Here is a 23968-nt window from a genome sequence, read left to right as displayed (position 1 = left end):
AAAATGTTGGGAAAGGGGGAACTAAGAGTCACCAAAAAGCTGTACTTAAAAGAGATGTGTCAAGGTACTTTGGCAAGGATTTTTTCCTGTTGACTTGGTAGGGACTATGGGGAGATACCCACAGGTATAGGTGCAACCCAGTTTCTGACATTTTCTCTAGATTTTGAGTCTGAAAAAATAAACAAACAAAAAATTAATTAAAAAAATAAAACAAGGGGCTGGAGTGGTGGCGCAAGTGGTAGGGCATTTGACTTGCATGCACTGACCTAGGATGGACTGCAGTTCGACCCCCCCCCCCCGGTGTCCCATATGGTCCCCCAAGCCAGGAGCAATTTCTCAGCGAGTAGCCAGGAGCGTCATTGGGTGTGACCCAAAAACAAAAATAAATAAATAAAAATAAAATTAATAATAACTTCCCATATAAATGTTGAGCTTTACTCAACACAGGAGAGTATATGCAAGGCAGTATAAAAGTTTGAGATTCAGAATACTGTGCTTTAATTTCTATATTGTGAACACTGTAGCAGATATCTAGGAACCATAGCTGTAGTATGTGTGTGTGTAAGTGTCATGTGTGTGTGTTTGTTTGAATAAGGGGCATACAAGGTTTTTAGGGGTATATGTGGGGATATATTTATATATTAATATATATTTATATATATACAAATATATATTAATATATAAATATCTTATATATATATAAATATATATATACATATAGTAGGGGTATGTGTGGAGTATATGTGAGGTGTATGCATTGTGTGTGGTGTGTGTATGTGTGGCAGGAGAGATATGTGTGTAAGAGGTAATACGGTGTTTATGTGTTGTACAGGGGTTGGAGGTGTATGTGCTTGTAAATGCCCTGAGGTAATGTGATTGGTAGTGACCATTACTGTATGAATACCTAGTAGTGCTATAAAGATGAGTGCTCTGATCTCCTCTGTCTTGTTTTCTGTCCTAAAGAGGTTAGCAAACTTTGCTAAATGTTGTTGATTATTAAATCTTGCTGATGTCTGTGAACCAGGATGCTTAGTGTCTCCTTAACCACTTAGTAAGAAAGAAATGGTTTATGTTTGGGTCCTTAATTGGCTTCATATTTGCTGGCAGCATATGCTGTCTTGTGGCATTGTAAGTTTTACTTCCATTAAATATGTTGTGTTTTTCTGTTTCCTCTAATAGTGGTATTACTTTGTTATTTCAATGTGCTTGACTGGTAATATATTTCTTACATCAATCAATAACCCTCATCAAAACAGCATTTCAATGGATTTTCTTTCTAAAACCACTAAGTCAGATACCATGTAGTTAGTGTTCAGTTTTGAATGCATTTGCTATTAAATATTTTGAACTAGCTCCAGAAAACCTGTCATAAGCAAGGAAAACAAATTCTATTGTTTTAAGGAAGTTGGTTATTCTTCCTTGGGAAAAGATTTCAATGTTAAATCTTTTCTTTAGTTGAAAAATCTGAGAAATTAAAATGTTTGCTAATTACTGCTTCTTGAAATCACTTAAAAATTCTGGCCACCTTGTTAACTATAAAACATGACCTACTTTTATTAAAAAATTTTGAATGGCTGACCCTGTTTCAATGATCCTAGGTTTGTACTGAGAATCAAAATAATAATAAGAGGCTTGCTTTTCACAAACAAAATGATTGCCAAAGTCATCTCTAAATTAATCAAATGTTTCTATGAAATGTTGAACTAAACACGACAGTTAATGAATTTTTTTTCTAAACATAGTGTATTTGCAGAGTTCTCTTAGCTGGCATATAGCTTAAAAATCATGTATTCTACAAAGGTAATTATAATTCAATATTACATCTAGTTTCAGTTTTTTAAGCTATGAAGCCTCAAACATAGAGACATTAGTGAAAGGCAACAGGTTAATTGGAAATAATTTTTCTTCTCTCTTTTACAAAATGATAGATTCAGATCCAGGAAGTTGGGCAAGAGTAGGCTACCTTATACCAGATAGAACATAACATGGTGTTAATGAAACCTTGAGCACAGAGCTATCCCTTTGTCTCTATTCACTCTTCAAAACAAAGTAATGGCTTTGAATCAATCTTGTCAGTGGTGACTAACTGTGACCCAGTTAGAAATGGGTCATAATTCCCACTGTTTATGGGAACTTCACAGTTTGTTTGAATGTGGGACAAGAAGCAGCAAGTTCTAAGGTATTTAGAGGTACATTAACTGGCTTCTCTGTTTTTTAAAATGAAACAAAAATTTCCTGGCTAATATGTATTCATTTCCTTTGTGAAAAACTTAATCTCAGGCAGTGCTTCTCAATTATTTTCTGTCATGCCCCCCCCAGGAAGAAGATAACATTTTTTGCACCCCCCACATGACTGTAAATAGTATCTTTATTAAAAATTTTAACCTGCAAAACAAAAATATATAAAATAATTTGAGCTGATTTTTTTGAGCTGATTTTTTTAAATCAGAGGTGATGTCTGGATTAATGACTACAATGAGCATGTTTTGCAATGCATAGCTTTTCGAAGCGGGGTTGGAAGCAGGACACAGCGACACTCAGCTCCAGAGACATAGAGAGACATAAACATGGGGCTTAGCTTGTTATGACAATGTTTGCCTAGGTCAAATGCACCCCCCTTTACAGAGTCTCGTGCCCCCCCTGGGGGGCACATCCCACTATTTGAGAAGCACTGATCTAAGGAAATATGAAAAGGAAGCTGAAACTAAAAATCTTGATAGATTTTTGTTACCAAATTTTGCTGTTATGCAACAACATAACCTATTAAAAGATAGTCTAAATTTCAAAATATTAAAAACCAGGGGCCAGATAGTAAAGTGGTTAAAATATGTGCCTTGCATGCAACCAATCCCCCTCTGACCCTTAACATCACATATTATCCTTTGAGTAGAGCCAAGTGTAGTCCTTGAGCATCACTCCTTGTCCCCATAACCCAAGTATTAAAGACTAAATCCTTATAAAGAAGGCAGAATCAATATTCAAAGAATAATTAAATTTATCCTAAGGCCCATCTGAGACAAATTATAATTGTTAGATTGTACTTGTTTTACCCAAAACAATGATAGATCATCCTGGTTTCTTTGTATCTGTTTGTTTACAATTTGGTTTCACCCAAAGCAAAGATTAGCCTTGGTTCCTTTGAATTTGTTTGTTTATGGCTTAGTTTTACACCAAAACAGAGACTGTTTTATATGTAAACCTGAGCGGACAGGCTCAGGATAGCCTGGGCTATCTGCCCTTACTCTGTCCTTTCTCCTTCACCTGGGAGTGGTTCCTGTACTCAATTAAAAAAAAAAAAAAAAAAAAAAAAACGACAGTTCTGGCAGGCAGTTGGCATTCCATAGGTGGTAAAAGATTGTCAGACTGACTATATGTGTTTCACTCTCAGCCTGGTTTGGATTATTTCATGTGCGACCCTGATTCAGACTTGTTCACCCAAGGTTGGAAATATGGTTTATGGAGTGATTTTACAACTGGTGCTTTAACAGTGATCCAAGAACCTGAGAAGACCCCCAATGATGGTGAGTGACTTGACTTTCTGATGGATAATCACCATGATGGCCCCTTTAAGCTGGACTGAATGTGCCATGTCTTTCACTGGAACATTGTTGTGAATGGCTTCATGTTGCTCTGGTTCATTTACCTGAATTTCTCACTCTGCACTGTACATGCCAGGCTCCCTAGAGAGTGTCCCGCACACATGCCACAGGAGGGGAAGGGTGGCCTTCCCAGTGGTGATGAGTTCTCAATCTAAAGGCCTTCCCAGGGACTGATAATTTATTGTTTACTACTGGCACTAAACCAGAGAGAACCCCATATCCCACCAAGGATGATGAGCCAGCTATGGTCTCTGCAGACTCAGAGTCTGAAAACTACTCAACCAGAAATAACCCCGTGCCCCAAGCAATGAGTAAAGAGGACAAGCCAGTGCTGGCAATCCAAGTCCTGGGCACTGTCAAATGGTTAAATGACCAGAATGGTTACGGATTTGTCAACAGAAATGACACCAAAGAAGATGTCTTAGTTCACTAGACAGCTATCAAGAGAAACAACCCCAGGAAGCTTCTATGTAGTGTTAGAGATGGGGAAACTGTAAAGTTTGTGAAAGGAGAGAGGAATCCAAAGCTGCTAATTTATCCTGGCATGGTGGAGTGCCGATGAAATGTAGCCAATATGTTCACAGTCAACATAGGTTCTGTCGATTCAACCCCTAGCGTCAATCAGCAGTCCCCCCACCTATGGTGGCAGAGGTACCCTCAGGCGGGACAGAAGCAGGCAGTGAAGGGGAGGAGCTGAAGACTCTGGGCAGCATCCTAGATGCTGATATCTACGACCTTTCTTCTACTAGAGGTGCTTTTTGCGAGGACCTTGGCCCCCCAACCTGCAGCAACTTATCAAGGTCACTGATAGAGTAGAAGCCTAAGAGAAAGTTCCATTTGAGGGGGACCAGCAACAGGGAAATTAGCAGGTCCCCCCACCCAGATTCTGGCTCAGGAACCAAAGGCCTTTATGTCCCAGGCAACCTCAGCAGCCTAACACAGAAGGTGAAGATGGAGGATCCAAGCCCAGCCAAAGACCAGCTGAGGAGAAGCTGCTTTCAGAACCTCCTGCACCTGGGTTACTTCAAAAAAATTATCTTTCTTCTAGGTTAATCTCTTGACCCTATTTGCATTGGTCACTATATTGCAGTTTAAACTGTGTTTTATCTGTATGGATCTTAATAGCTACTGTTTTGTTCTCTCCTCCACTGCAAACAGAAAATTTTGTATCCAACTTTAGTGGTTTAATATTAGCTTGCACAATTTGGGAGAAATGCACAATGTTGTTAGAGTTTTAAAAGTTCTCAGCTATCCTGTTGAATGTTTCCCAATTGCTACGATGTTTGATTGTGTATATTATGTAGCAATTTATTCTCAAATTATCTCCACAAAATGTTCTAATGTCTTTGTCCACAGAAGTAGAGGGAAAAGGAACTTGGATACTATGGACTCTTATTGTAAAATAAAAATAAAAATCCACTAGTTGGGTGAGACCACCCCAGGCACCGAGTTTCTAACCCCTTAGGCAGGCAGGTCTGATGAAGCAGGGTAACTGCAGAGAAATAATACCAACCCAGTCAAAAAATTAATTGGAGTTAGTCTGCTTTTTCCCCATGGCCTTTCTGCTTCATGGCCTTTCTCTGTCATGTGCTCTCTTTCTCTTTGCCAAAGCCAGAACTCCTTTCTTTATTCAAAACAACTCCCAATCCCAGAGAGGGAAGGTCATGTCAGATACAAAAGTAACTAACTATCCAGTGGACTTTTACATACCAAAAGAAGAGAATAGGGAAAAAGGAACTTGAGGAAACAGTTTTGGTTAGGCTTTTACCTAGATTCACCTTACACTTTATTACAGTGTTCATTATGAGAATGTTTAGAAAACTTATTTTCAAAAAAAAATTTTTTTTTTTTTTTGGCTTTTGGCTTTTGGGTCACACCCGGCAGTGCTCAAGGGTTACTCCTGGCTCCACGCTCAGAAATCACTCCTGGCAGGCTCGGGGAACCATATGGGGTGCCAGGATTCGAACCAATGACCTTCTGCATGAAAGGCAAATGCCTTACCTCCATGCTATCTCTCCAGCCCCTATTTTCAATTATTTTCATTGCGGGAATGTTCTTTTTTTTTTTTTTTTTTTGGTTTTTGGGCCACACCCGGTAACGCTCAGGGGTTACTCCTGGCTATGCGCTCAGAAGTTGCTCCTGGCTTGGGGGACCATATGGGACACCGGGGGATGGAACCGCGGTCCGTCCAAGGCTACCGCAGGCAAGGCAGGCGCACCTTACCTTTAGCGCCACCGCCTGGCCCCGCGGGAATGTTCTTGAGATTTTGTTTAGAAAGTTTATAAAAAGGAACACAAATGTTCTAGACTTTGTATTACAGTGCTTTGTGTAAGAATGTTTAAGAATTTTCAAATTAAGTGTACCTGCAGAAATGTTCTTGTGATTTTGTTCAGAGAAGTCTATGAAAAATTTGTAATATGTTTAAGATATGAAGATATGGAAAGATGTGGAAAAAGCTGATTGTTTTAAGAATGACATATATAATTTAAACTTTAATTCTATTACAGTCAACTTTTACTATGCCTATGCAAAATAATAACCACTTTTACAAGTTCTGATCTAGGGTTCTTGCTTCTTGCACAGAATAATAGTACATGACTTAAGTACCCCCCTCAATTTCTTTGAACAAAAATGGGGCAGTTGTTAGATTATATCTTATTTTACTCAAAAAAAAAAAAAGGTCATCCCCTGATTTATTTGTATCTGTTTGTCTACAACTTGGTTTTACCCCCAAATTAAGATTGTCTTATATGTAAACCTGGGCAGGACAGGCTCAGAATAGCCTGAGCTATCTGCACTTACTCTGTCCTTTCTTTACTCAATAAAAATGATAGTTCTTGCAGGCAGCTGACAGTCCATATGAGGTAGAAGATTGCCAGACTATATGTGTTTCATCTTCAGCCTGGTTTGGATTATTTCATGTGTGACCCTGATTTAGATTAATTTATCCAGGGTTGAAAATATGGCATATGGGATGACTTTACATATAGTAAAAGAAAATCTTTGAATGCTTTTTGGTAAATAATATTTTGAAAAATGGGAAAAATGTGGGGCCGGAGAGATGGCACTAGAGGTAAGGTGTCTGCCTTGCAAGTGCTAGCCTACGATGGACCATGCTTCAATCACCCGCGTCCTTAATGTTCCTCCAAAGCCAGGGGCGATTTCTGAGTGCATAGCCAGGAACTCCTGAGCATCAAATGGGTGTGGCCAAAAAAAAGGGGGGGGGAATGTGACAGTACTCTATGCACACTGCCATACGCTATTACCAGAGAATTTAGTGCTGTCCACAATACCACTGTAAGATGACAATGGGTGGCTCAGATGTGGTACTCTCCTGGTCTCTGTCCTTAGCATTGTTTTTCTTAATTAGCTTTAATCTGTATTCTTTTACTATCATAATCACAACCATGAGTGTAACATGTTGCTTTTATGGAATTCTATCAGTCCCCTCCAGCAGGTTATCCATCTGAGAATGGGGCCCCAGAATTTATTTGTGCTAAAAGCAGGGTGATCTTGGCACTCTTCATTATTTACAGTTGGTGTCTGATGTGTCTGCAATTTGGGGGCTTGCCATAAGGCATCTTTTTATGCTTGAAAACATATTTGTTGAAATTTTAGTTGCTCCATTTTACTAATATTAGTCAAAAAGGTTGTGACCAAAACATTGCAACTTTCTGATTCTAGGCAGAATGCCTCAGGCATTTAACTTAGGGAGCCATTGTGACTGCCACCCCCGCAAAAAGACAATAGAATTGACCTGTAGATCAAAGCATAAGATGAAATAGCTGCATCCTACTGTGCCTTTCACTCTGCCACACATAGACAAATTTCTAGATTGTAACTATTCCCTCTATTCTAGACCACTAGGAACCAGAGCTTCTAGCTTAATTGTGAGAGAAATCTAGGGTGACTAGAAAATTATATTTGTGTTGTTAAATCGCTGAGATTTACAGTTTTTGTTTACAAAATAAACTGAATTGTTCTGATTTAAATAATTTTTTGGAGCTTGGCTGTAACAACTCCTGAAAAAGGCATTGCTTTATTTTTATATAACTGGCACAATTCTGAGTTCATTGTTAAAATGCAGTATTCCATAATTATCTCATTACTTTAGATATATTTTTCAAAATCTAAAATATTTAAACCAACAATTTTCCATCTTTGAAGATGCTTCATAATAGTAAAACCTAAATGACACAATACATCTCTGCCATTTCAACATTATAGAGGATGAAGAGTAAGATACTTTTACACTCTGAGAAAACAGCAGCTTTATAAGTATCCCTGTATTTTCACTTACTAGACTTGAGAGAGAGTCTTCTAGACTGTGTTATTGAGGAGGGAAACACCCAGACTGAGTTTGGTGAACCATCTGAGTTTAGGAAATAGTTATATGCTACTTAAGCAATAATTGGAGGAAATAGTTGTGTGTCAACCCTGCGCTGGGGCCATGCTAATCTCTGTATCATTCCAATTTTAGTATATATGCTGCCAAAGGAAGCACGGGAGGGGGGATATTTACAGTGCAAAATGGCATAACACAAACTTAGTAATGATAAAGCAATCACCAAATTAAGTTTAGGCATGGGATTTGAATAGACACTTTACCAAAGAACATAAACAGATGATAAATATATACAGGAAAGTAAATTCATCCTTATTCATTAGGGTTATAATGTGAAACTGCAATGTATGCACCTATATTCCTATTAGATGAAAAAGAATGAGTGTGGAGAATGTGGAACTCCCTATGTAACTCAATCACATTGTTAGTGTGAATCTAAAATTGCTTCTTTGTAAAGCAATTGATAATCTGTGTTAGACGTTAAATCCCACACCAGTGAAATGGTGCAGCAATTACTCTCCTATGTATTTTCCCAAGAGAAATTTATAAGCAAGGGAGAGAGAGTATAACTGGTAGGGCACTTACTTGCATTAGGCTGACTCAGGTTCCTTCAGACATCCCAAATGGCCCCTGAGTAAGGCAATAGTTATTTCTGCTTGCAAAGCCAGGAGTACCTGAGAACTGCTAGTGTGGCCCAAAAGCCAAAAACAAACAAACAAACAAACAAACAAACAAAAAGCTAACTGTTTGTTCAAGGAGCCATTACTGTGGCTGTACCCAGGGCAGGACACTAAACTGCTCTCTTGAATTCCAATCATATTATTTTCCAAATGCAAAGTGTTTTTTAACTTTTACCTTTAACCATGTTTATTTGAATAAAAAGGATCTTAAAAAAAAATCTAGAAACTAGATTGGCCTTCATATGAAGATATTTTTATAATAATTTTTATTTTGACCAAAGTGGATTACAAATCTTTCACAGTAATATTTTAGGTACATAGTGACATTGAATCAGGAACATTCCCACCATCAATGTTGTCTTCCCTCCACCCCTGTTCCCAGCATTTATCCCATATCCCCCTACTTTGGCCTCCGGGCTGCTAGTATAAGTGATCCCCTCTGTTTCTAGCTTGTAGATTGGATATCAATTCTGTTGTCGTTGGCTTTGGATTTGCTGTTTAGGTCTAATCATTTTTTATTTCTTTTTTTTTTTTTTTTTTTGGTTTTTGGTTTTTGGGTCTCACCCGGTAGCGCTCAGGGGCCACTCCTGGCTCTACGCTCAGAAATCGCTCCTCGCAAGCCCGGGGGACCATAGGGGATGCCGGGACTCGAACCACCGACCTTCTGCATGGAAAGTAAACGCCTTACCTCTATGCTATCTCTCCGGCCTTGTTGACACAACTGTTTGGTCTTGGTACCCTCAATTATTTCCCCCTCAATTTGTGAGGTGGAACAAGATGGTTCAAGTTATGTGGTCCTGTTTAAAGGAAAGAAAAAAATAAAATGGGGCAAAAAACAAACAAGCAAAAAATGGGAGGAGTCTTTCTAGAGGCTATAAATATCAATTTAAGAGAAGAAAGGGGAAAAGGAAGAAAAACATAACAACAATACAAAAAAAAAAAAACCCGAAAAGTACCACAGCAATAAACAGCCATACAATAACCACGGTCCCTAAATAAAAAAGAAAACAAAGCACAAAAAAAACAACGAAAAAAAAACAAACAACAATAATAAAATAAAATAATTTAATTTGTGCTTTTTTTTTTTTTTTTTTTTTTTTTTTTGCATAGGCACAGTAAATACTGGGGAGATTAGAAAGAAAATTCCCTTGGCCTAAGAGATACAGGGTTTCTCCACCCTTGAAGCATACTGTAAAATGAGGATATTTTAACCTCCTTTCACAGAGTGGCTAGGATCTGAGCCATTTCACTTGCACGTTGAAAGACTGGACTAATTCACAGCCATTTGGAACTGTGGGCTCCCTGATGTCCGGCCTGGGGCGGGGCGGGGGCGTGGTCTGTCCGGCTCTGTGGGCGTGGTCGGTTCGAGTGGGGGCGTGGTCTAGCCGGACCGGCCGTCACGGGGTCCTGTCCTGTCCTGTCCTGTCCCCGGCGCGGCCTCCGCGGCAGCGAGCTCCTGGGCGGACCAGGTGCGGCCAGCACAGCCGGGCTGCAGAACGGCGGGCCTGTCGGGAAGCGCGCGGCTCCAGCTTGAAGGTAGCGTTTGCCCGGAGGGGTGGCGGGCTTGGCACCCGGGGTGCCGCTCTTAGGCGTCAAGGTAGTCGGTCTTAATTTAACATCGGGCGGGAGGTAATTTGGGGGGAAGGGGCGGAGCCTGGAGGCTGGCGCTTTGCCCCGGGCGCAAGCGCGCGCGATCCGGGTTCGGGGTGCGGTGCTCACCTGTACTAGTGAATGAGATTTGCGCCCCATTAACAAAATTTCGCCCCCTGTGGGTGGCAGCATCCCATTTTAGCATCTCATTTTAAAGAGTAGCTAAAATAATGAACATTTTGGTCATTTTATCTGGTTGCTCCAGACATTTTCAAACCTTTTAGATTGCTTGTTATTTGTTGTATTTAGACAGTATTTCTAGTCTGTGACAGTTGAAGATTTGAAACTTAGAAATACTTTTGTCTATTCATTTGACCCAACTGGAAGGAAAAGGTAGTGAAGCTTGTGACACCACGTTAGATTTGAATGCTCAGTTTTTCATCTGGCCTGTCCTTGGTCATCATTTTTTTTTTTTTTTTACAAAAATACTATGGGATATTTTCTAGATTCTTTTAGATGATAGGATTCTTAAAATCCCCCTGATCCACAAAATTAGTGAAAAGTAAAAACGGGATTAGAGTAGTTAGTGAAACTACCAGTGAACTTTGAATTCCAATCATATTATTTTCCAAATGAAAATACATTTGTTTCATTTGCTGGAATTGTGCTAAAGATCATTGTCTTTCTCTTGGGAAATAAGGCATATAACTTGATGCAGTATTGCATTCTTACTATATTTTCTTATAGCCCTTGAAAATTCTAAATAAGTGACTCTGGAATGACTGAAAAGTTCCTCAGGAAAGTAATTAATCCTATTCTGAAGATACTAGTGAACTGATCTGAGATAGGTACTTGCTCACCATCTTATTATCGATTTTAGATAACGGTTCCCAGTTTGTATTCCCTTCAATTAGCTCAGTATTCTGTATCTTTTTGGTTTTTGGGTCACACCCGGCAGTGCTCAGGGGTTACTGCTGGCTGTCTGCTCAGAAATAGCTCCTGGCAGGCATGGGGGACCATATGGGACACCGGGATTCAAACCAACCACCTTAGGTTTTTTTGTTTGTTTGTTTTGTTTTGTTTTTGTGGTTTTTGGGTCACACCCGGCAGTGCTCAGGAGTTTTTCCTGGCTCCAGGCTCAGAAATTGCTCCTGGCAGGCACAGGGGACCATATGGGACGCCGGGATTTGAACCGATGACCTCCTGCATGAAAGGCAAACGCCTTACCTCCATGCTATCTCTCCGGCCCCAGTATTCTGTATCTTTTTTTAAAAAATTTATTGATTGATTTTTGGACCACATCCAGTGGCGCTCAGAGGTTACTCCTTGCTCTGCACTCAGAAATCGCCCCTGGCAGGCTGGCGGACCATATGGGATGCCAGGAATCGAACCAGGTCCCTCTCAGGTCAGCCGCATGCAAGGCAAATGCCTCACTGCTGTGCTATCTCTCTGGCCCTAGTATTCTATATCTTAATGGCTTATGAACTGGGAAGATAACTCTGGTGGAGCACATGTTTTGCTTGAGGGAGCCCTGGGTTCCATCCCGAGTACCTCATCATCTCCTGAGCACCACTGGGTGCTGTCCCAAAAAAAAGAAAAGGAAAGGAAAAGGAAAAAAATAGTCTATGAACATAGAATCTGCCAGATTGCTCAGTGGAAAAGTTTCTGCATTAAATATGCCATCTAATACAAATCACTTGTCTTCTCTTATTTTGGTTTATGTTTGAAATAGATTGTAAGGGTGAGAGAGCCAGTCTTGCCATTCTCTGAAAAATAATGGTTTGGATAATAGTCAAGAATAAATGTAAGTGGAGGTGATCAAATTGTGTTTATTGAGTTCAAATATGTTCTTCATATCTGTCCTTCAAAAACTTTATTTTAGAAGAATTAGAGAGAAATTGAGACCAGCAAGTGGTAGGCAGTAGAGATTTAAGAAAAATGTGCAATGCCTCCTTCACCTCCATATAGTTGAATTTTACTTGTAAAATTAGTAGAATACTTTTGTTACTTTATGATGTCTATTCCTGATGCCAAAGACTGGATTATATTTTGATATAGACCTTTTATTATTATTTTTTGATTGCCCATATTCTATTGAGGAATCCTGAGGAGTGGAACTGGGTTCAGTGGACAATGTTATTGCTTTATATGTGGCCAGCTTAAATTCAGAAAGTTTAGTAAGTTTAGTCCTCTGAGCATTCCAGGAGTGATCCCTGAACCCAGAGCTAGGTGTAAGTCCTGAGCACTACCAGATGAGTCCCTAAACAAGAACCCCCAAATAATAAATAACTCTGAAAAGCTACTGTACCTAAAATTGATTATATCTTCTATAGGATACAATTGCATCAAATGAGTGGGAATAAAGCAATTGTATCTACTTATATAAGTGAAAAACTACAGGATATGTTTTATTAAAATTGAGCAATTTCTATTGGAGCAATCAAGTTACATTCATAGGAAGAGAATGAAATTTATTGTAATGACTGGGACTTTGTTGTCCAGTTGTTAGTGCTACTAACAACTGAAGGGGAAGTATTTATACAACCTATTAATAAATTATGACTACTTTAAATTGTTTATGTTATCTCCATATGTTTTCATAAAAATGTGAATTTTCAGAGGACTTTGATTATTCAATTCATAGCCTTCTGTATTTTAGTAGTTTAAAAATCTTGTAAAAAAAAGTCTCTGTTTCTACTTTTTACAATATCTTCTGAGTGGGAAAAATACTTTAGAAATCAATAATTACATAACACAATTTATGTAATTTTAATTACATAAATTTAATTTGTTTTGTTTTTGTTTGGGGGCTACACCCATTGATGCTCAGGAGTTATACCTGACTATACACTCAGAAGTTGCTCCTGGCTTGGGGGAACCATGTGGGATGTCGGGGACGAACCTAGGCCCATCCTAGGCTAGCGCTTGCAAGGCAGATGCCTTACCTCTAGCGCCACCATTCCGGCCCCTTAATTACATAAATTTTTTGGGGGGGGCCACACCCGGTGACGCTCAGGGGTTACTCCTGGCTATGCGCTCAGAAGTTGCTCCTGGCTTGGGGGACCATATGGGACACCGGGGGATCGAACCGCGGTCCGTCCAAGGCTAGCACAGGCAAGGCAGGCACCTTACCTCTAGCGCCACCGCCCAGCCCCAATTACATTAATTTTTAATTACATAAAATCCTTTAATTATACAGTGATGCATGAGATATATTAAGACTGTGATTGTTAATCAGAAATAAACCAAAGGCATATCTTGCTGCCTTGGACATTTCCTCTTGGAAACTTCTCCATTTTTCCTCAGCACACACATATTCAGTCACATTCTTTCATTGAAACTCACCTTTCATCGTGGTTTTTATCATTGTGCATACTATTTAATCATAGATTTCAGAGTACAAGCCACTCTGTTTGTTTTGGGACCACACCCAGTGACACTCAGGGGTTACTCCTGGCTGTGCGCTCAGAAACTGCTCAGAAATTAGAAGATCATATGGGATGCCAGGGAATTAATGCGCTTAGGTTAGTGCATGCAAGGCAGATGCCCTACTGCTTGCACCACTGCTCTGGCCTCAACAAGCCACTCTTATTTATCTTTGTATCCCCAACATGTAGCAGTACCTACCAGTATGTGAAAATACATAATATTACTATTAAAATTTTATTGAACTATTTTTCCATTTTCTAGTATTGTTACTTGGTATAATTAGAGGACAGATATCTGTGGAAATGTAATAAATGATCAATTTCTTTAATGGTTACAGGATGAAGAGGAGCAATTCAGCTGTTATAAATAAAAGTGTCCTGTCCTCACCAGCAATAAAACAGCCCAAACTTGAATTTTCCTCTTCTTTTGACCGGATTCAAAAGTACAGTGTTCTCCTAGACTGGGGAAGTTTGCCTCATCATGTCCTATTAGGCATTTTTTATTATCTTCCTTTAATAGATCGGGTCCAAGCATCTTCTGTATGTAGGAGATGGAATGAAGTTTTTCATATTCCTGAACTTTGGAGAAAATTTGAATTTGAACTGAACCAATCAGCTACTTCATATTTTAAGTCTACTTATCCTGATCTCATTCAGCAGATCATTAAAAAGCATTCTGCTCATCTTCAGTATGTTCATTTTCAGGTAAAAAAAAAAAAGGCATTATATAGAAATGATGACCTACATTTTATGAGCTGGATAGATAGGTTCAGGTACTTATCCTACACATGGATGATCTTCATTTAATCACTAGCACCACAGGAGTAATCTTGGGTGACAAAGCCAGGAGTAAGCCCTGAATTCCACTGGGGTGGCTCTCAAACTCCAAAATTAGCAGATGAGTAAATTATGTACATATGTTCTCCTATAAGCTGTTCACGAATTTTTCAAAAATTTTAGCTAAAACTGTTTCCTTTTTTGATTATTTACATAAGTTAATATGTAGAATTTGCACTAAAAATCAAATAACTTAAGCTTCTTATCGCTTCAGATGTATGCTGTGATTGAAATCCCAGTAACTGGGGGCCGGGAAGGTGGCGCTAGAGATAAGGTGTCTGCCTTGTAAGCGCTACCAAGGAATGGACCGCGGTTCGATCCCCCGGCGTCCCATATGGTCCCCCCAAGCCAGGGGCGATTTCTGAGCACATAGCCAGGAGTAACCCCTGAGCGTCAAACGGGTGTGGCCCAAAAACAAAAAAAAAAAAAAAAAAAAAACGAAATCCCAGTAACTGAAACTTTGAATATATGAAATGCTTAGAAAATGTATTATATTTCTTGCTGCTTAATTGAGATATTTAATATTAAAAGCAATGTTTTGTGACCTAAAGGATAACTATTAATTTTATAATGAAATTCCACAAATACATTGTTGGTATGTTTAAACTAGGTTACTATCAGTTACTTTCAGAAAATTAAGATTAAAAACTGATCTTTATAGGTTGATAGTAGCGCTGAATCAGCTGAAGCTGCCTGTGATATACTTTCTCAGCTCGTGAATTGTTCTATTCAGACCCTGGGTTTGATTTCAACGGCAAAGCCAAGTTTTATGAAAATGTCAAAGGTAAAGATGGTAGGCTTTTTTTTATGATACTAAAATTTTTAAATATTGTGAAACTGGTTTTCTTAAAAACACACCACATCCTATTTGTATCAAAGTGTTATTTAAAATCTGGGGCTGATGCGGTGGCTCAAGCAGTAGGGCATTTGCCTAACTCATGCTAACCTAGGATGGACCTTGGTTCGATCCCCCGGCATCCCATATGGTCTCTCAAGCCAGGAGCAATTTTTGAGCCCATAGCCAGGAGTAATACCTGAGCGTCACCAGGTGTGGCCCAAAAAGAAAAAAAAGTGTGTCTGTGGTCCAGCTACTTAATAGAAGAATCTTATTTAAAACTATCGAATAGTTTTATTGAAATCACTTATGCGTGGTTTATTTTATTTTATTTTTGGTTTGGGGCCACACCCAGTGTCACTCAGGGGTTACTCCTGGCTATGCACTCAAAAATCGTTCTTGGCTTGGGAGACCATATGGGATGCTGGGGGGATCGAACCGCGGTCCATCCTAGGTTAGCGTGTGCAAGGCAAATGCCCTACCACTTGCACTACCACTCTGGCCCCTATGTGGTTTATTTTTTTAATGTATTTGTAATTTTAGTAATTGTTTACATAGCAGATATAATGAATAAAAAACAGCATCATACTTAATGATTTTCAAGTATCAGTTTACTTAGTTTTCTTGAATATAGCTTGGTGTAATGCTAACAGCGAATCTTTTTCCTGGAAATTTTGAGCTTATTGTAGACAGAACAACATAATATTTAAACTAAATAGACTATGTTCAATAGAATAATATTTAAGCCCATATAGTAGAAGTTCTAAAATAACAGTGGCTTAAAAAACACGATACTGCAACTGAAGAGATAGCTATGATAGGTATGATAGCTAGAGAGGTATGATCCCTGATACCTTGTATGATTCTCCAAGCCTAACTGGAGTGACATGAGTGCAGCAAAGCTAGGAGTAAGTCCTGAGCACTGCTTCATGTGGCCAAAAACAAACAAATCCATAAAAAAAATCATGATAGAAATTTATTTCTCTTAAAGAAATTCACTTGAGAGGCTGTGTCTAGCTGCTAAGAAGTTCTTTGGAACCTATGCCCCATTCTGTTCAAAGAGATTTTTTTCATTTTCACTATTCTAGAAGGCTTTCTGATCTCCACCCGACATATCCTTGTTCTATACAGCTGGGCATTATTAAATTCAGGGGGAAAGGGTATGCCCTTTTTTCAAGAAGGCTAACCATGCGTACTACATGATAATCTGTTTGCATTTCATTTATCAGAACTTGTTCATTACTGTTGTTTAGTGATTTCAAAGTTTAGTTAAAGAGACTTATTAGAAGTTATTTAGAGGCTGGTCTGATGGCAGTGGTTTATCAGAACTTATTAACGTTAGTATCATAAAAGTTGACATATAACCCCCACACACACACTGCTCAATTGGACTGGCTTAAAAAAAAAGAAGTTATTTAGAACCAAACTGAGAATACAGACATGTGAACAGTAAAAATATTTCTCTGATGGACTCAGATCAATTTACAGGTTTAGTCTCAGCTAATGTAAGCAAGTTACATGCACTGAATAAATACATAATTGTTCTTTATAAAGGAAGTATTTAATGCCTAAATTTTCCAGTTAATTAAAAAAGGTAGGTTTCTAACAGCTATTTTTAAAAGAATTCATAAATGCAAGGCATTCCCTTTGTTTTACAGAGTTAATTTAATTAAAACTTATGTGTATTTGGAAAGATATTAGGACAAGGTTATTTGAATTTTCATCCTAAAGTACTCCTATAGGTGTTGGAACAGTCAGGTTGTCCCTTCATCTAGTGTCTCAAAAATATGGCACATATGGACTTGGACCATGGTTTTTGGGTGTGTTTTCTTTGCTTTTTTCTTGTAATTCCTTTCAAGACAAAAGCCATGTGTCATGTGATTCAGAGGATTCTAAGGCTGTACAGCCAAGGTGGAGGCAGACAGTTTTCAACAGAACAAAATGGAAAAGTATCTTCATTTGTTTCACACTATAAGAGAGAATAGTACCATCATCTAATGTGAGTCACTATACCGTTTAGCAAGCATTTCTGCTGGCTTGTTTATCTGTAAAACATATTCTGCAAAAATTGGGTCATGCAGGGATTAGAGTATTAGTTGTAACTAGATGAAAATTTACTCCTTAAAAATGTTTATTTCCTGGCTGTCAACTATGAGATCAGATAAGCCTAAAATTCTTATATTATAAGCAGTTTCTGATATGGCACACCAGCTTCTAGGGCTAGTTTTTATGTAAGCAGACCAGAGTCACCCAGTGATGAGTCGGCTTCATTTCAAACTCTGCTACTATAAAATAAGCTCTGTGATTTCTTGAAAAATTATGGATCACTCTTAGACTCGGTTCTTTTCATATTACCTGAAATAAAATAGGATAAAAGTAGAGCATTTTGCTAAGCATTAAAAGTAGTTACTAGGACTGGACAAGTAACTCAAAAGGATAAGGTTTTTTAAGTTCAATTCTTATCACCATGTGTCACATTGACCATCACTAGTTGTAGCCCTGTGGTTTCTGAGCACTGAACTATCAGGCACACTTTGGGTAGATCAACTCCTGAGCTCTGTTGAGAAGTACCTTTTTTGTTGTTTGTTTTTGTTTTTGTTTTTAAGAAGTACCTTATTTTAAATTAAAAATTATTAACTAGCAATGATAATAAAATGTACTTTAGTGCTTAAATATTCCTTAGATCCTAAGAATTTGTTGAGTGTTCATTATTGAGAAAATAAACCTCCCGCACAGTATTCAAAGTGCTCTGGGTCCTCTACTGGAAGTTTTCAACCAACCAGGTTGGTGGTTGAATGGGAAGGCTGCTTAGGCAGCCTTCATATGCAATAAGGTTATGATGCTACATGGACTCTGTCTGAGTTGCTGGGGACTACCAAGACCATACCAGATGCTCAGAACCTCCAGAACTTCACCTAAAAGTTTGAGGGATCAGAGAATATGATTTTTTGGCTTGAACCCAGGTACTATACTATAACTTGCTGTACTATACCTTATATTGTACTATACTGTACTATACCTTGTTGCCCCAGTCCTGACATTTCTTGAAGAAAAAGTGATATTTACTTCTCCGCTTTTTTACATTATATTAGTGTAGCTTTCTACTAACAATTTATGTAGTTCAGTTTGCAATTAGATTAAACTTAGCACTTTTTTTTTTTACTATAATTGGACTTAAAATGCAGCTAGAGTGATAGTACAGTGGGTAGGACACTTGCCTTTCACATGATTGACCTGGATTCAATCCCTGCTACTCCATATGGTTCCCCGAGCTCCATCAGGAATAATTCCTGAATACAGAGACAAGAGTAAACCCTGAGCACCCCTAATCGTGGTCCCAAACCAAAAAAAATTGGATTTTTAGGCAATTTTATCTTACTAATAGGTCCATTTGAACCTTTATTAGTATCTTACCTGGTTTTTGTTAAAAAAAAAAAAAAAAAAAGGAAGAGCTGTTTCGCACAGATTTGTATAAAGATGGTCAGTGTCAAAAAATACTGGGTCTTTTCTGGAGAGATAGTGCAGTTTTTAAGGTGACTGCCTTGCACAGGGTTAACTCCAGCTTGGTCCCCAGTACTGCATATGGTCCTCTGAGCATTATTAGGAGTGATCCCTAAGCACAGAGAGAGGAGTAAGTCCTGAACACTGCTGGTGTAACTGATCCCCCCCCCCAATCAAAATAATAAAGTTTTTTGAATACTTAAAAAATGCTTCATCTGAAACCTAGTGAAATTCTATACTTAAAGCCAACTTTTAAATTATTGAAACAGATAAGAGATAGAGCTGACAAGTTTCAGTCATACGATACAAAATCCATCCATCTATTTACCAGTATTCATTTTCTGCCACTAGTTTCCCACTTGTTTCCTCTAATAGACACATACAGTAAGGCCAAACTTTAAGCATTTGTTTGTCAACATTCACACCATACCAAATTTTCAAAAAAAAAATTGGTTTAGATAATTTGCCAACTGAAAGAATATCATTGAAAAATAATAACTGTTATTCATTAGATACTCTTTTTAGATCTGAAGTATAAGAATGAATAAAGCAAGTAAGAATTATTTTTCCTTCTAGGACAGGTTTAAAAAGTCTGGGTAGGAAATCTTTTGTAGTTCAAAAGCAGATATAGAGAGCTCGTAATTGAAATGACACAGCTGTGTTCCAAACCCTGTTAAAATACACATGAGCGGGCCCGGAGAGATAGCACACGGTGTTTGCCTTGCAAACAGCCGATCCAGGACCAAAGGTGGTTGGTTCAAATCCCAGTGTCCCATATGGTCCCCCGTGCCTGCCAGGACCTATTTCTGAGCAGACAGCCAGGAGTAACCCCTGAGCAATGCTGGGTGTGGCCCCCCCCAAAAAATACACATGAGCCATAAACTCAAAGACTAGGCTGGACCATAATTTGCCAGCCTCTATTCTACAAAATAAATGTAAATTGTATATTTTTATACTGAGCTAAATTCTTATGATTAAAATTCATTAGAAGATATGTTTATGGGGAGCTAGAGAGAGAATAAGTGAGTAGGGCATTTACCTTGCATGTGGCTGATCTGGATTCAATTCCTGGAACCCCATATGGTCCCCCAAACTCACCATATTCTTGATTCATGATCTTAGAGTCAAGGAGTAATCTCTGAACATTGCTGGATACGACCTATAAACTAAAAAAAATTTTTTTAAACAAGGCAAATATTTGAAATCAAAACTTCTTTCTTATTCCATTTATCAATTGTAAATGCATAAAATTATACTTGGCTAAAAATTATCTTCTATTAAACTGTATTTTGAAAAATATGTTGATTGCTTTTTCTGTTAGTAGAGAGAGAAATAGTTTCAATGAATTGTATGACTTGAACTATAGGTTTTTAATGCCTATGATTTTTTTCTTATTTCTGCACAAGTCTCGTTTTGTATCAGCACTTACAGTTATTTTTGTCAATTCGAAATCATTATCATCAATCAAAATTGAAGACACACCAGTGGATGATCCTTCATTAAAGATTGTTGTGGCCAATAATGGTGATCCTTTACAACTACTAAAAATGAGCAGCTGTCCTCATATTTCATCTGATGGTAGGTAATATTTTGGTTATGCTTCAGTGATTTTTTTAATTGAAAACTGTGTATTTATGGAACAAAATTCAAGATTGTGTTTGTATTGCTTCTGTTCCTATTTTATTTATTTACATGTTTTTAACATATCTTAGAATTCTTTTTTTAATAATTATGTTTAGTTTGGCAAAAATAAATAGCTAATATCAAAGTTAAAATTATAAAAAATTTTCAGTATGATTTCTTGTTTTGAAGAATTATTCCCCATTTCCCACAGGAATCCTTTGTATAGCTGATCATTGTCAAGGCCTTAGAGAACTGGCATTGAATTATTGCATTCTAACTGATGAACTTCTCCTAGCACTTGCAACTAAGACTCACGTTCACCTAGAACACCTTCGGATTGATGTTGTGAGTGAAAATCCTGGACAAGTTGAATTTCATTCTATTAAAAAACAAAGTTGGGACACACTTATTAAACACTCCCCTGGAGTTAATATTGTTATGTACTTCTTTTTATATGAAGAGGACTTTGAGACATTCTTCAAAGAAGAAACCCCTGTTACTCATCTTTATTTTGGTCGTTCAGTAAGCAAAGCAGTTGTAAAACGGATAGGTCTTAACTGTCCAAGACTGATAGAGTTAGTTCTGTCTGCTAGTGGCTTACAAACCTTTGATAATGAACTTATTTGTATTGGCGAATACTGTAAAAACTTAAACGCCTTGGGTCTCAGTGAATGTGAAGTTAGCTGCAGTGCATTCATTCAGTTTGTAAGACTATGTGGGAGAAAGCTAACCCACCTCTCTGTAATGGAGGATGTGTTGATCCCTGATGCTCATTATAGCCTAGAGGAAGTCCACACTGAAGTCTCCAAATACCTGGGAAGAACATGGTTCCCAGAGGTGATGCCTTTCTGGTGAATGGCTACCAAAGAAGAAATATTTTTTAAAAGAAATCAGTAAAATTGGCTTCTTCCTTTCTATGCAAATATAAATTTTTACAATGCTTGGCTAAAGTATTTTAGGTAAAATACTGTTCGCAAACTATCTTACTGGGTTTCAATACAACTGTTTGAAAAAAATAAGGAATTTGAAAAGGGAAATATTCATCTATGGGTCACATATACTATGCTGTCGAGTAAATAGTATGCTAAAAATATAGAAGGTTTCTGGATAAATTAGTTCTTTAGCCTTCCCTGAAAGTCTATTTAAGTTTACTAATTTATAATATTAAACTATTGATCCCTTAAATTATATTATTTACAACCTTATATTTGGATTGTTTCTGTTTCATTCAGTATTAATACCTTTTACAGTTTGTAGTACTAAAATACATGATTTAATTGTAGTTGATTTTGATACTATATAAAATCATATTATGGTTCAATAAACAACTTGAGAAATTCCCAATGCAATTTGAATTTCTTATATTGATTTAAAAGGAAATAACATTACAATAAAATGAAATAACTCTATTCTGACACCTAAGACTCCACACGGTCTGCCTTTTTCTCTGCCGCTTTGTCCTTATTTGTCCTTATTGTCCTACAGTTGCTGATTGTGGTTTTGAAGTTTGGAGAGCCAGCAAAAGGACAATAGAGTGAGAACTATCCCTTCCTGCAGAACCATTTGATCTCATTAGAGAAGTCCCCAAGAGGAGTTAGGACTAGTAAAAGTCTGATATGGGTACCTACATGGGCACCTACATGGCATGGACACTTAACTCTTACCAGCCCCATGAGGTGGCTGTCAATCTGTCCCTGAGATCCACTTGATTTGTGTGGGTGTGACTTTGTACCATTTGCGTTTATTAAATGTCATGGCTCACAGTCTGGAATGAAAGTTGGTGATCTTCAGAAGAAAAGGAAAGTCAGTCTTGATCTACACTCAGGTTTCCAAAGTTTGTTAAAAAATTGACTGTTCTCACAGAAAAGAGTTTCAGAAGACAAGATATTTAATTAAAAGAGAAAAGAAAAAAGAAATGGTCAAAAGAGAACATAGACAGAAGGCTCTATCCCTCATACCAAATATGGTTCTCAAATCCCATCTATGAGCAGAGTCAGGAGTTAAAAGTACAGCCAGGAGTGGCAAAACCAAACAAACAAATAAAAAATACCCCACCGGTGCTGGGAGCCTTGATAGGCCCCCAGCCGTCCCCTCTTCTGCCCCCGGCCTCCAGGCCTTCCCTGGGTGCCAGTCCAGGCGGCCAGAAAAGGTGGGTGTCGGGTGGTCCCTCCTGGAGAGGGTCCCAAACTTTCCCCGTCCTTCCCCCAGCACTGGGTGGGAAGGGCACGAGGTGGAGGGCGGGCAGATCCTGGCTTTTGATTCTCTACCAAATCCTTTCTTGATCTGAAGGCTAGCTTTAGCCGGCATGGAGTTTGGGGAGACCCCATGTCGAAGGCCTTCTCCCTAGCTTGGGGGTGCTGGGAGCCTTAATAGGCTCCCAGCCGTCCCCTCTTCTGCCCCTGGCTTCCAGGCCTTCCCTGGGTGCCAGCCCAGGCGGCCAGAAATGGTGGGTCCTTACTTGGGGGCGTGCTGAGATTTGCTCAGTTGCACTAAGGTGGTCACTAGCAATTTCTTGCCAGTCTACATGTTCAAAACCGTATGGGGGCTAGCGCCCCTGCGCACACATTATATACTAATAGCATTCCCTATCCTTAAGTTATGTTTTGTGTATGCAGAATGTCCATTTTGTATTGTGCCCTTTTGCACACCCCTACAAAGCTCATTTTTACTCCTTAACTCTCTCACCCCCAAACACCAGTACCCCACATTTACTCTTTCTTTTTTTTTTTTTTTTTTTTTTTTGTTTTTTTGGCCACACCCGTTTGACGCTCAGGGGTTACTCCTGGCTATGCGCTCAGAAATCGCCCCTGGCTTGGGGGGACCATATGGGACGCCAAGGGATCGAACTGCTGTCCAACCTACGCTAGCGCTTGCAAGGCAGACACCTTACCTCTAGCGCCACCTTCCAGGCCCCCAATTTTTTTTGGGGGGGGGCCACACCCGGTGACGCTCAGGGGTTACTGCTGAGTGGACTATATGGGATGCCGGGGGATCGAACCGCGGTCCGTCCTAGGCTAGCGCAGGTAAGGCAGGCACCTTACCTCTAGCGCCACTGCCTGGCCCCCACATTTACTCTTTCACTTCAGTACTGCACAGTCCTAATCACAGACCAAAGTCGTGCATTGGATTTAACAACCCCCAACTATTTCAAAAGACATAAAACGGACACATATATCTTTTGAATATTTTATATGTATTTTCTTTGACAGCTTTAACTCTTTTTTTTTTTTTTTTTTTTGGTGTTTGGTTTTTGGGTCACACCCGGCATTGCTCAGAGGTTACTCCTGGCTGTCTGCTCAGAAATAGCTCCTGGCAGGTAAGGGGTACCATATGGGACACCGGGATTCGAACCAACCACCTTTGGTCCTGGATCAGCTGCTTGCAAGGCAAGCGCCGCTGTGCTATCTCTCCGGGCCCGACAGCTTTAACTCTTATTAAATATTCTCTTATACAGTGACGATTCTACCCACTTTTTATCTTTTCTTCTCTTTGTGAGCTGTTCAATAAGGAATTTAGGTGAAAGAGCCCCT

At 38.8% G+C, this 23968-nt stretch overlaps 1 protein-coding gene and 2 pseudogenes across 1 annotated transcript; 2 read left to right on the top strand and 1 right to left on the bottom strand.

The window, feature by feature from the left end:
• The first annotated feature begins 3843 nt into the window (after nucleotides 1–3843).
• On the top strand, nucleotides 3844–9864 carry LOC126028354 (Y-box-binding protein 2-like; annotated as a pseudogene).
• On the bottom strand, nucleotides 8006–8103 carry LOC126029263 (uncharacterized; annotated as a pseudogene).
• A 4117-nt stretch (nucleotides 9865–13981) lies between the features above and the next one.
• LOC126027808 (F-box/LRR-repeat protein 21-like) lies at nucleotides 13982–21336 on the top strand. Its single transcript, XM_049786822.1, has 4 exons — nucleotides 13982–14347; nucleotides 15141–15263; nucleotides 20222–20393; nucleotides 20650–21336. The coding sequence occupies exons 1-4, from the start codon at nucleotides 13982–13984 to the stop codon at nucleotides 21291–21293; spliced, it is 1305 nt and encodes a 434-aa protein (XP_049642779.1). The 3' UTR covers nucleotides 21294–21336.
• The last annotated feature ends 2632 nt before the right edge of the window (nucleotides 21337–23968 follow it).

This window comes from Suncus etruscus, chromosome 14, assembly GCF_024139225.1.
Source record: "Suncus etruscus isolate mSunEtr1 chromosome 14, mSunEtr1.pri.cur, whole genome shotgun sequence".
Classification (NCBI taxonomy): Eukaryota; Metazoa; Chordata; class Mammalia; order Eulipotyphla; family Soricidae; genus Suncus; species Suncus etruscus.
The sequence above is the reverse complement of the archived record's forward strand: the minus strand, read 5'-3'. Positions and strand labels throughout refer to the sequence as shown.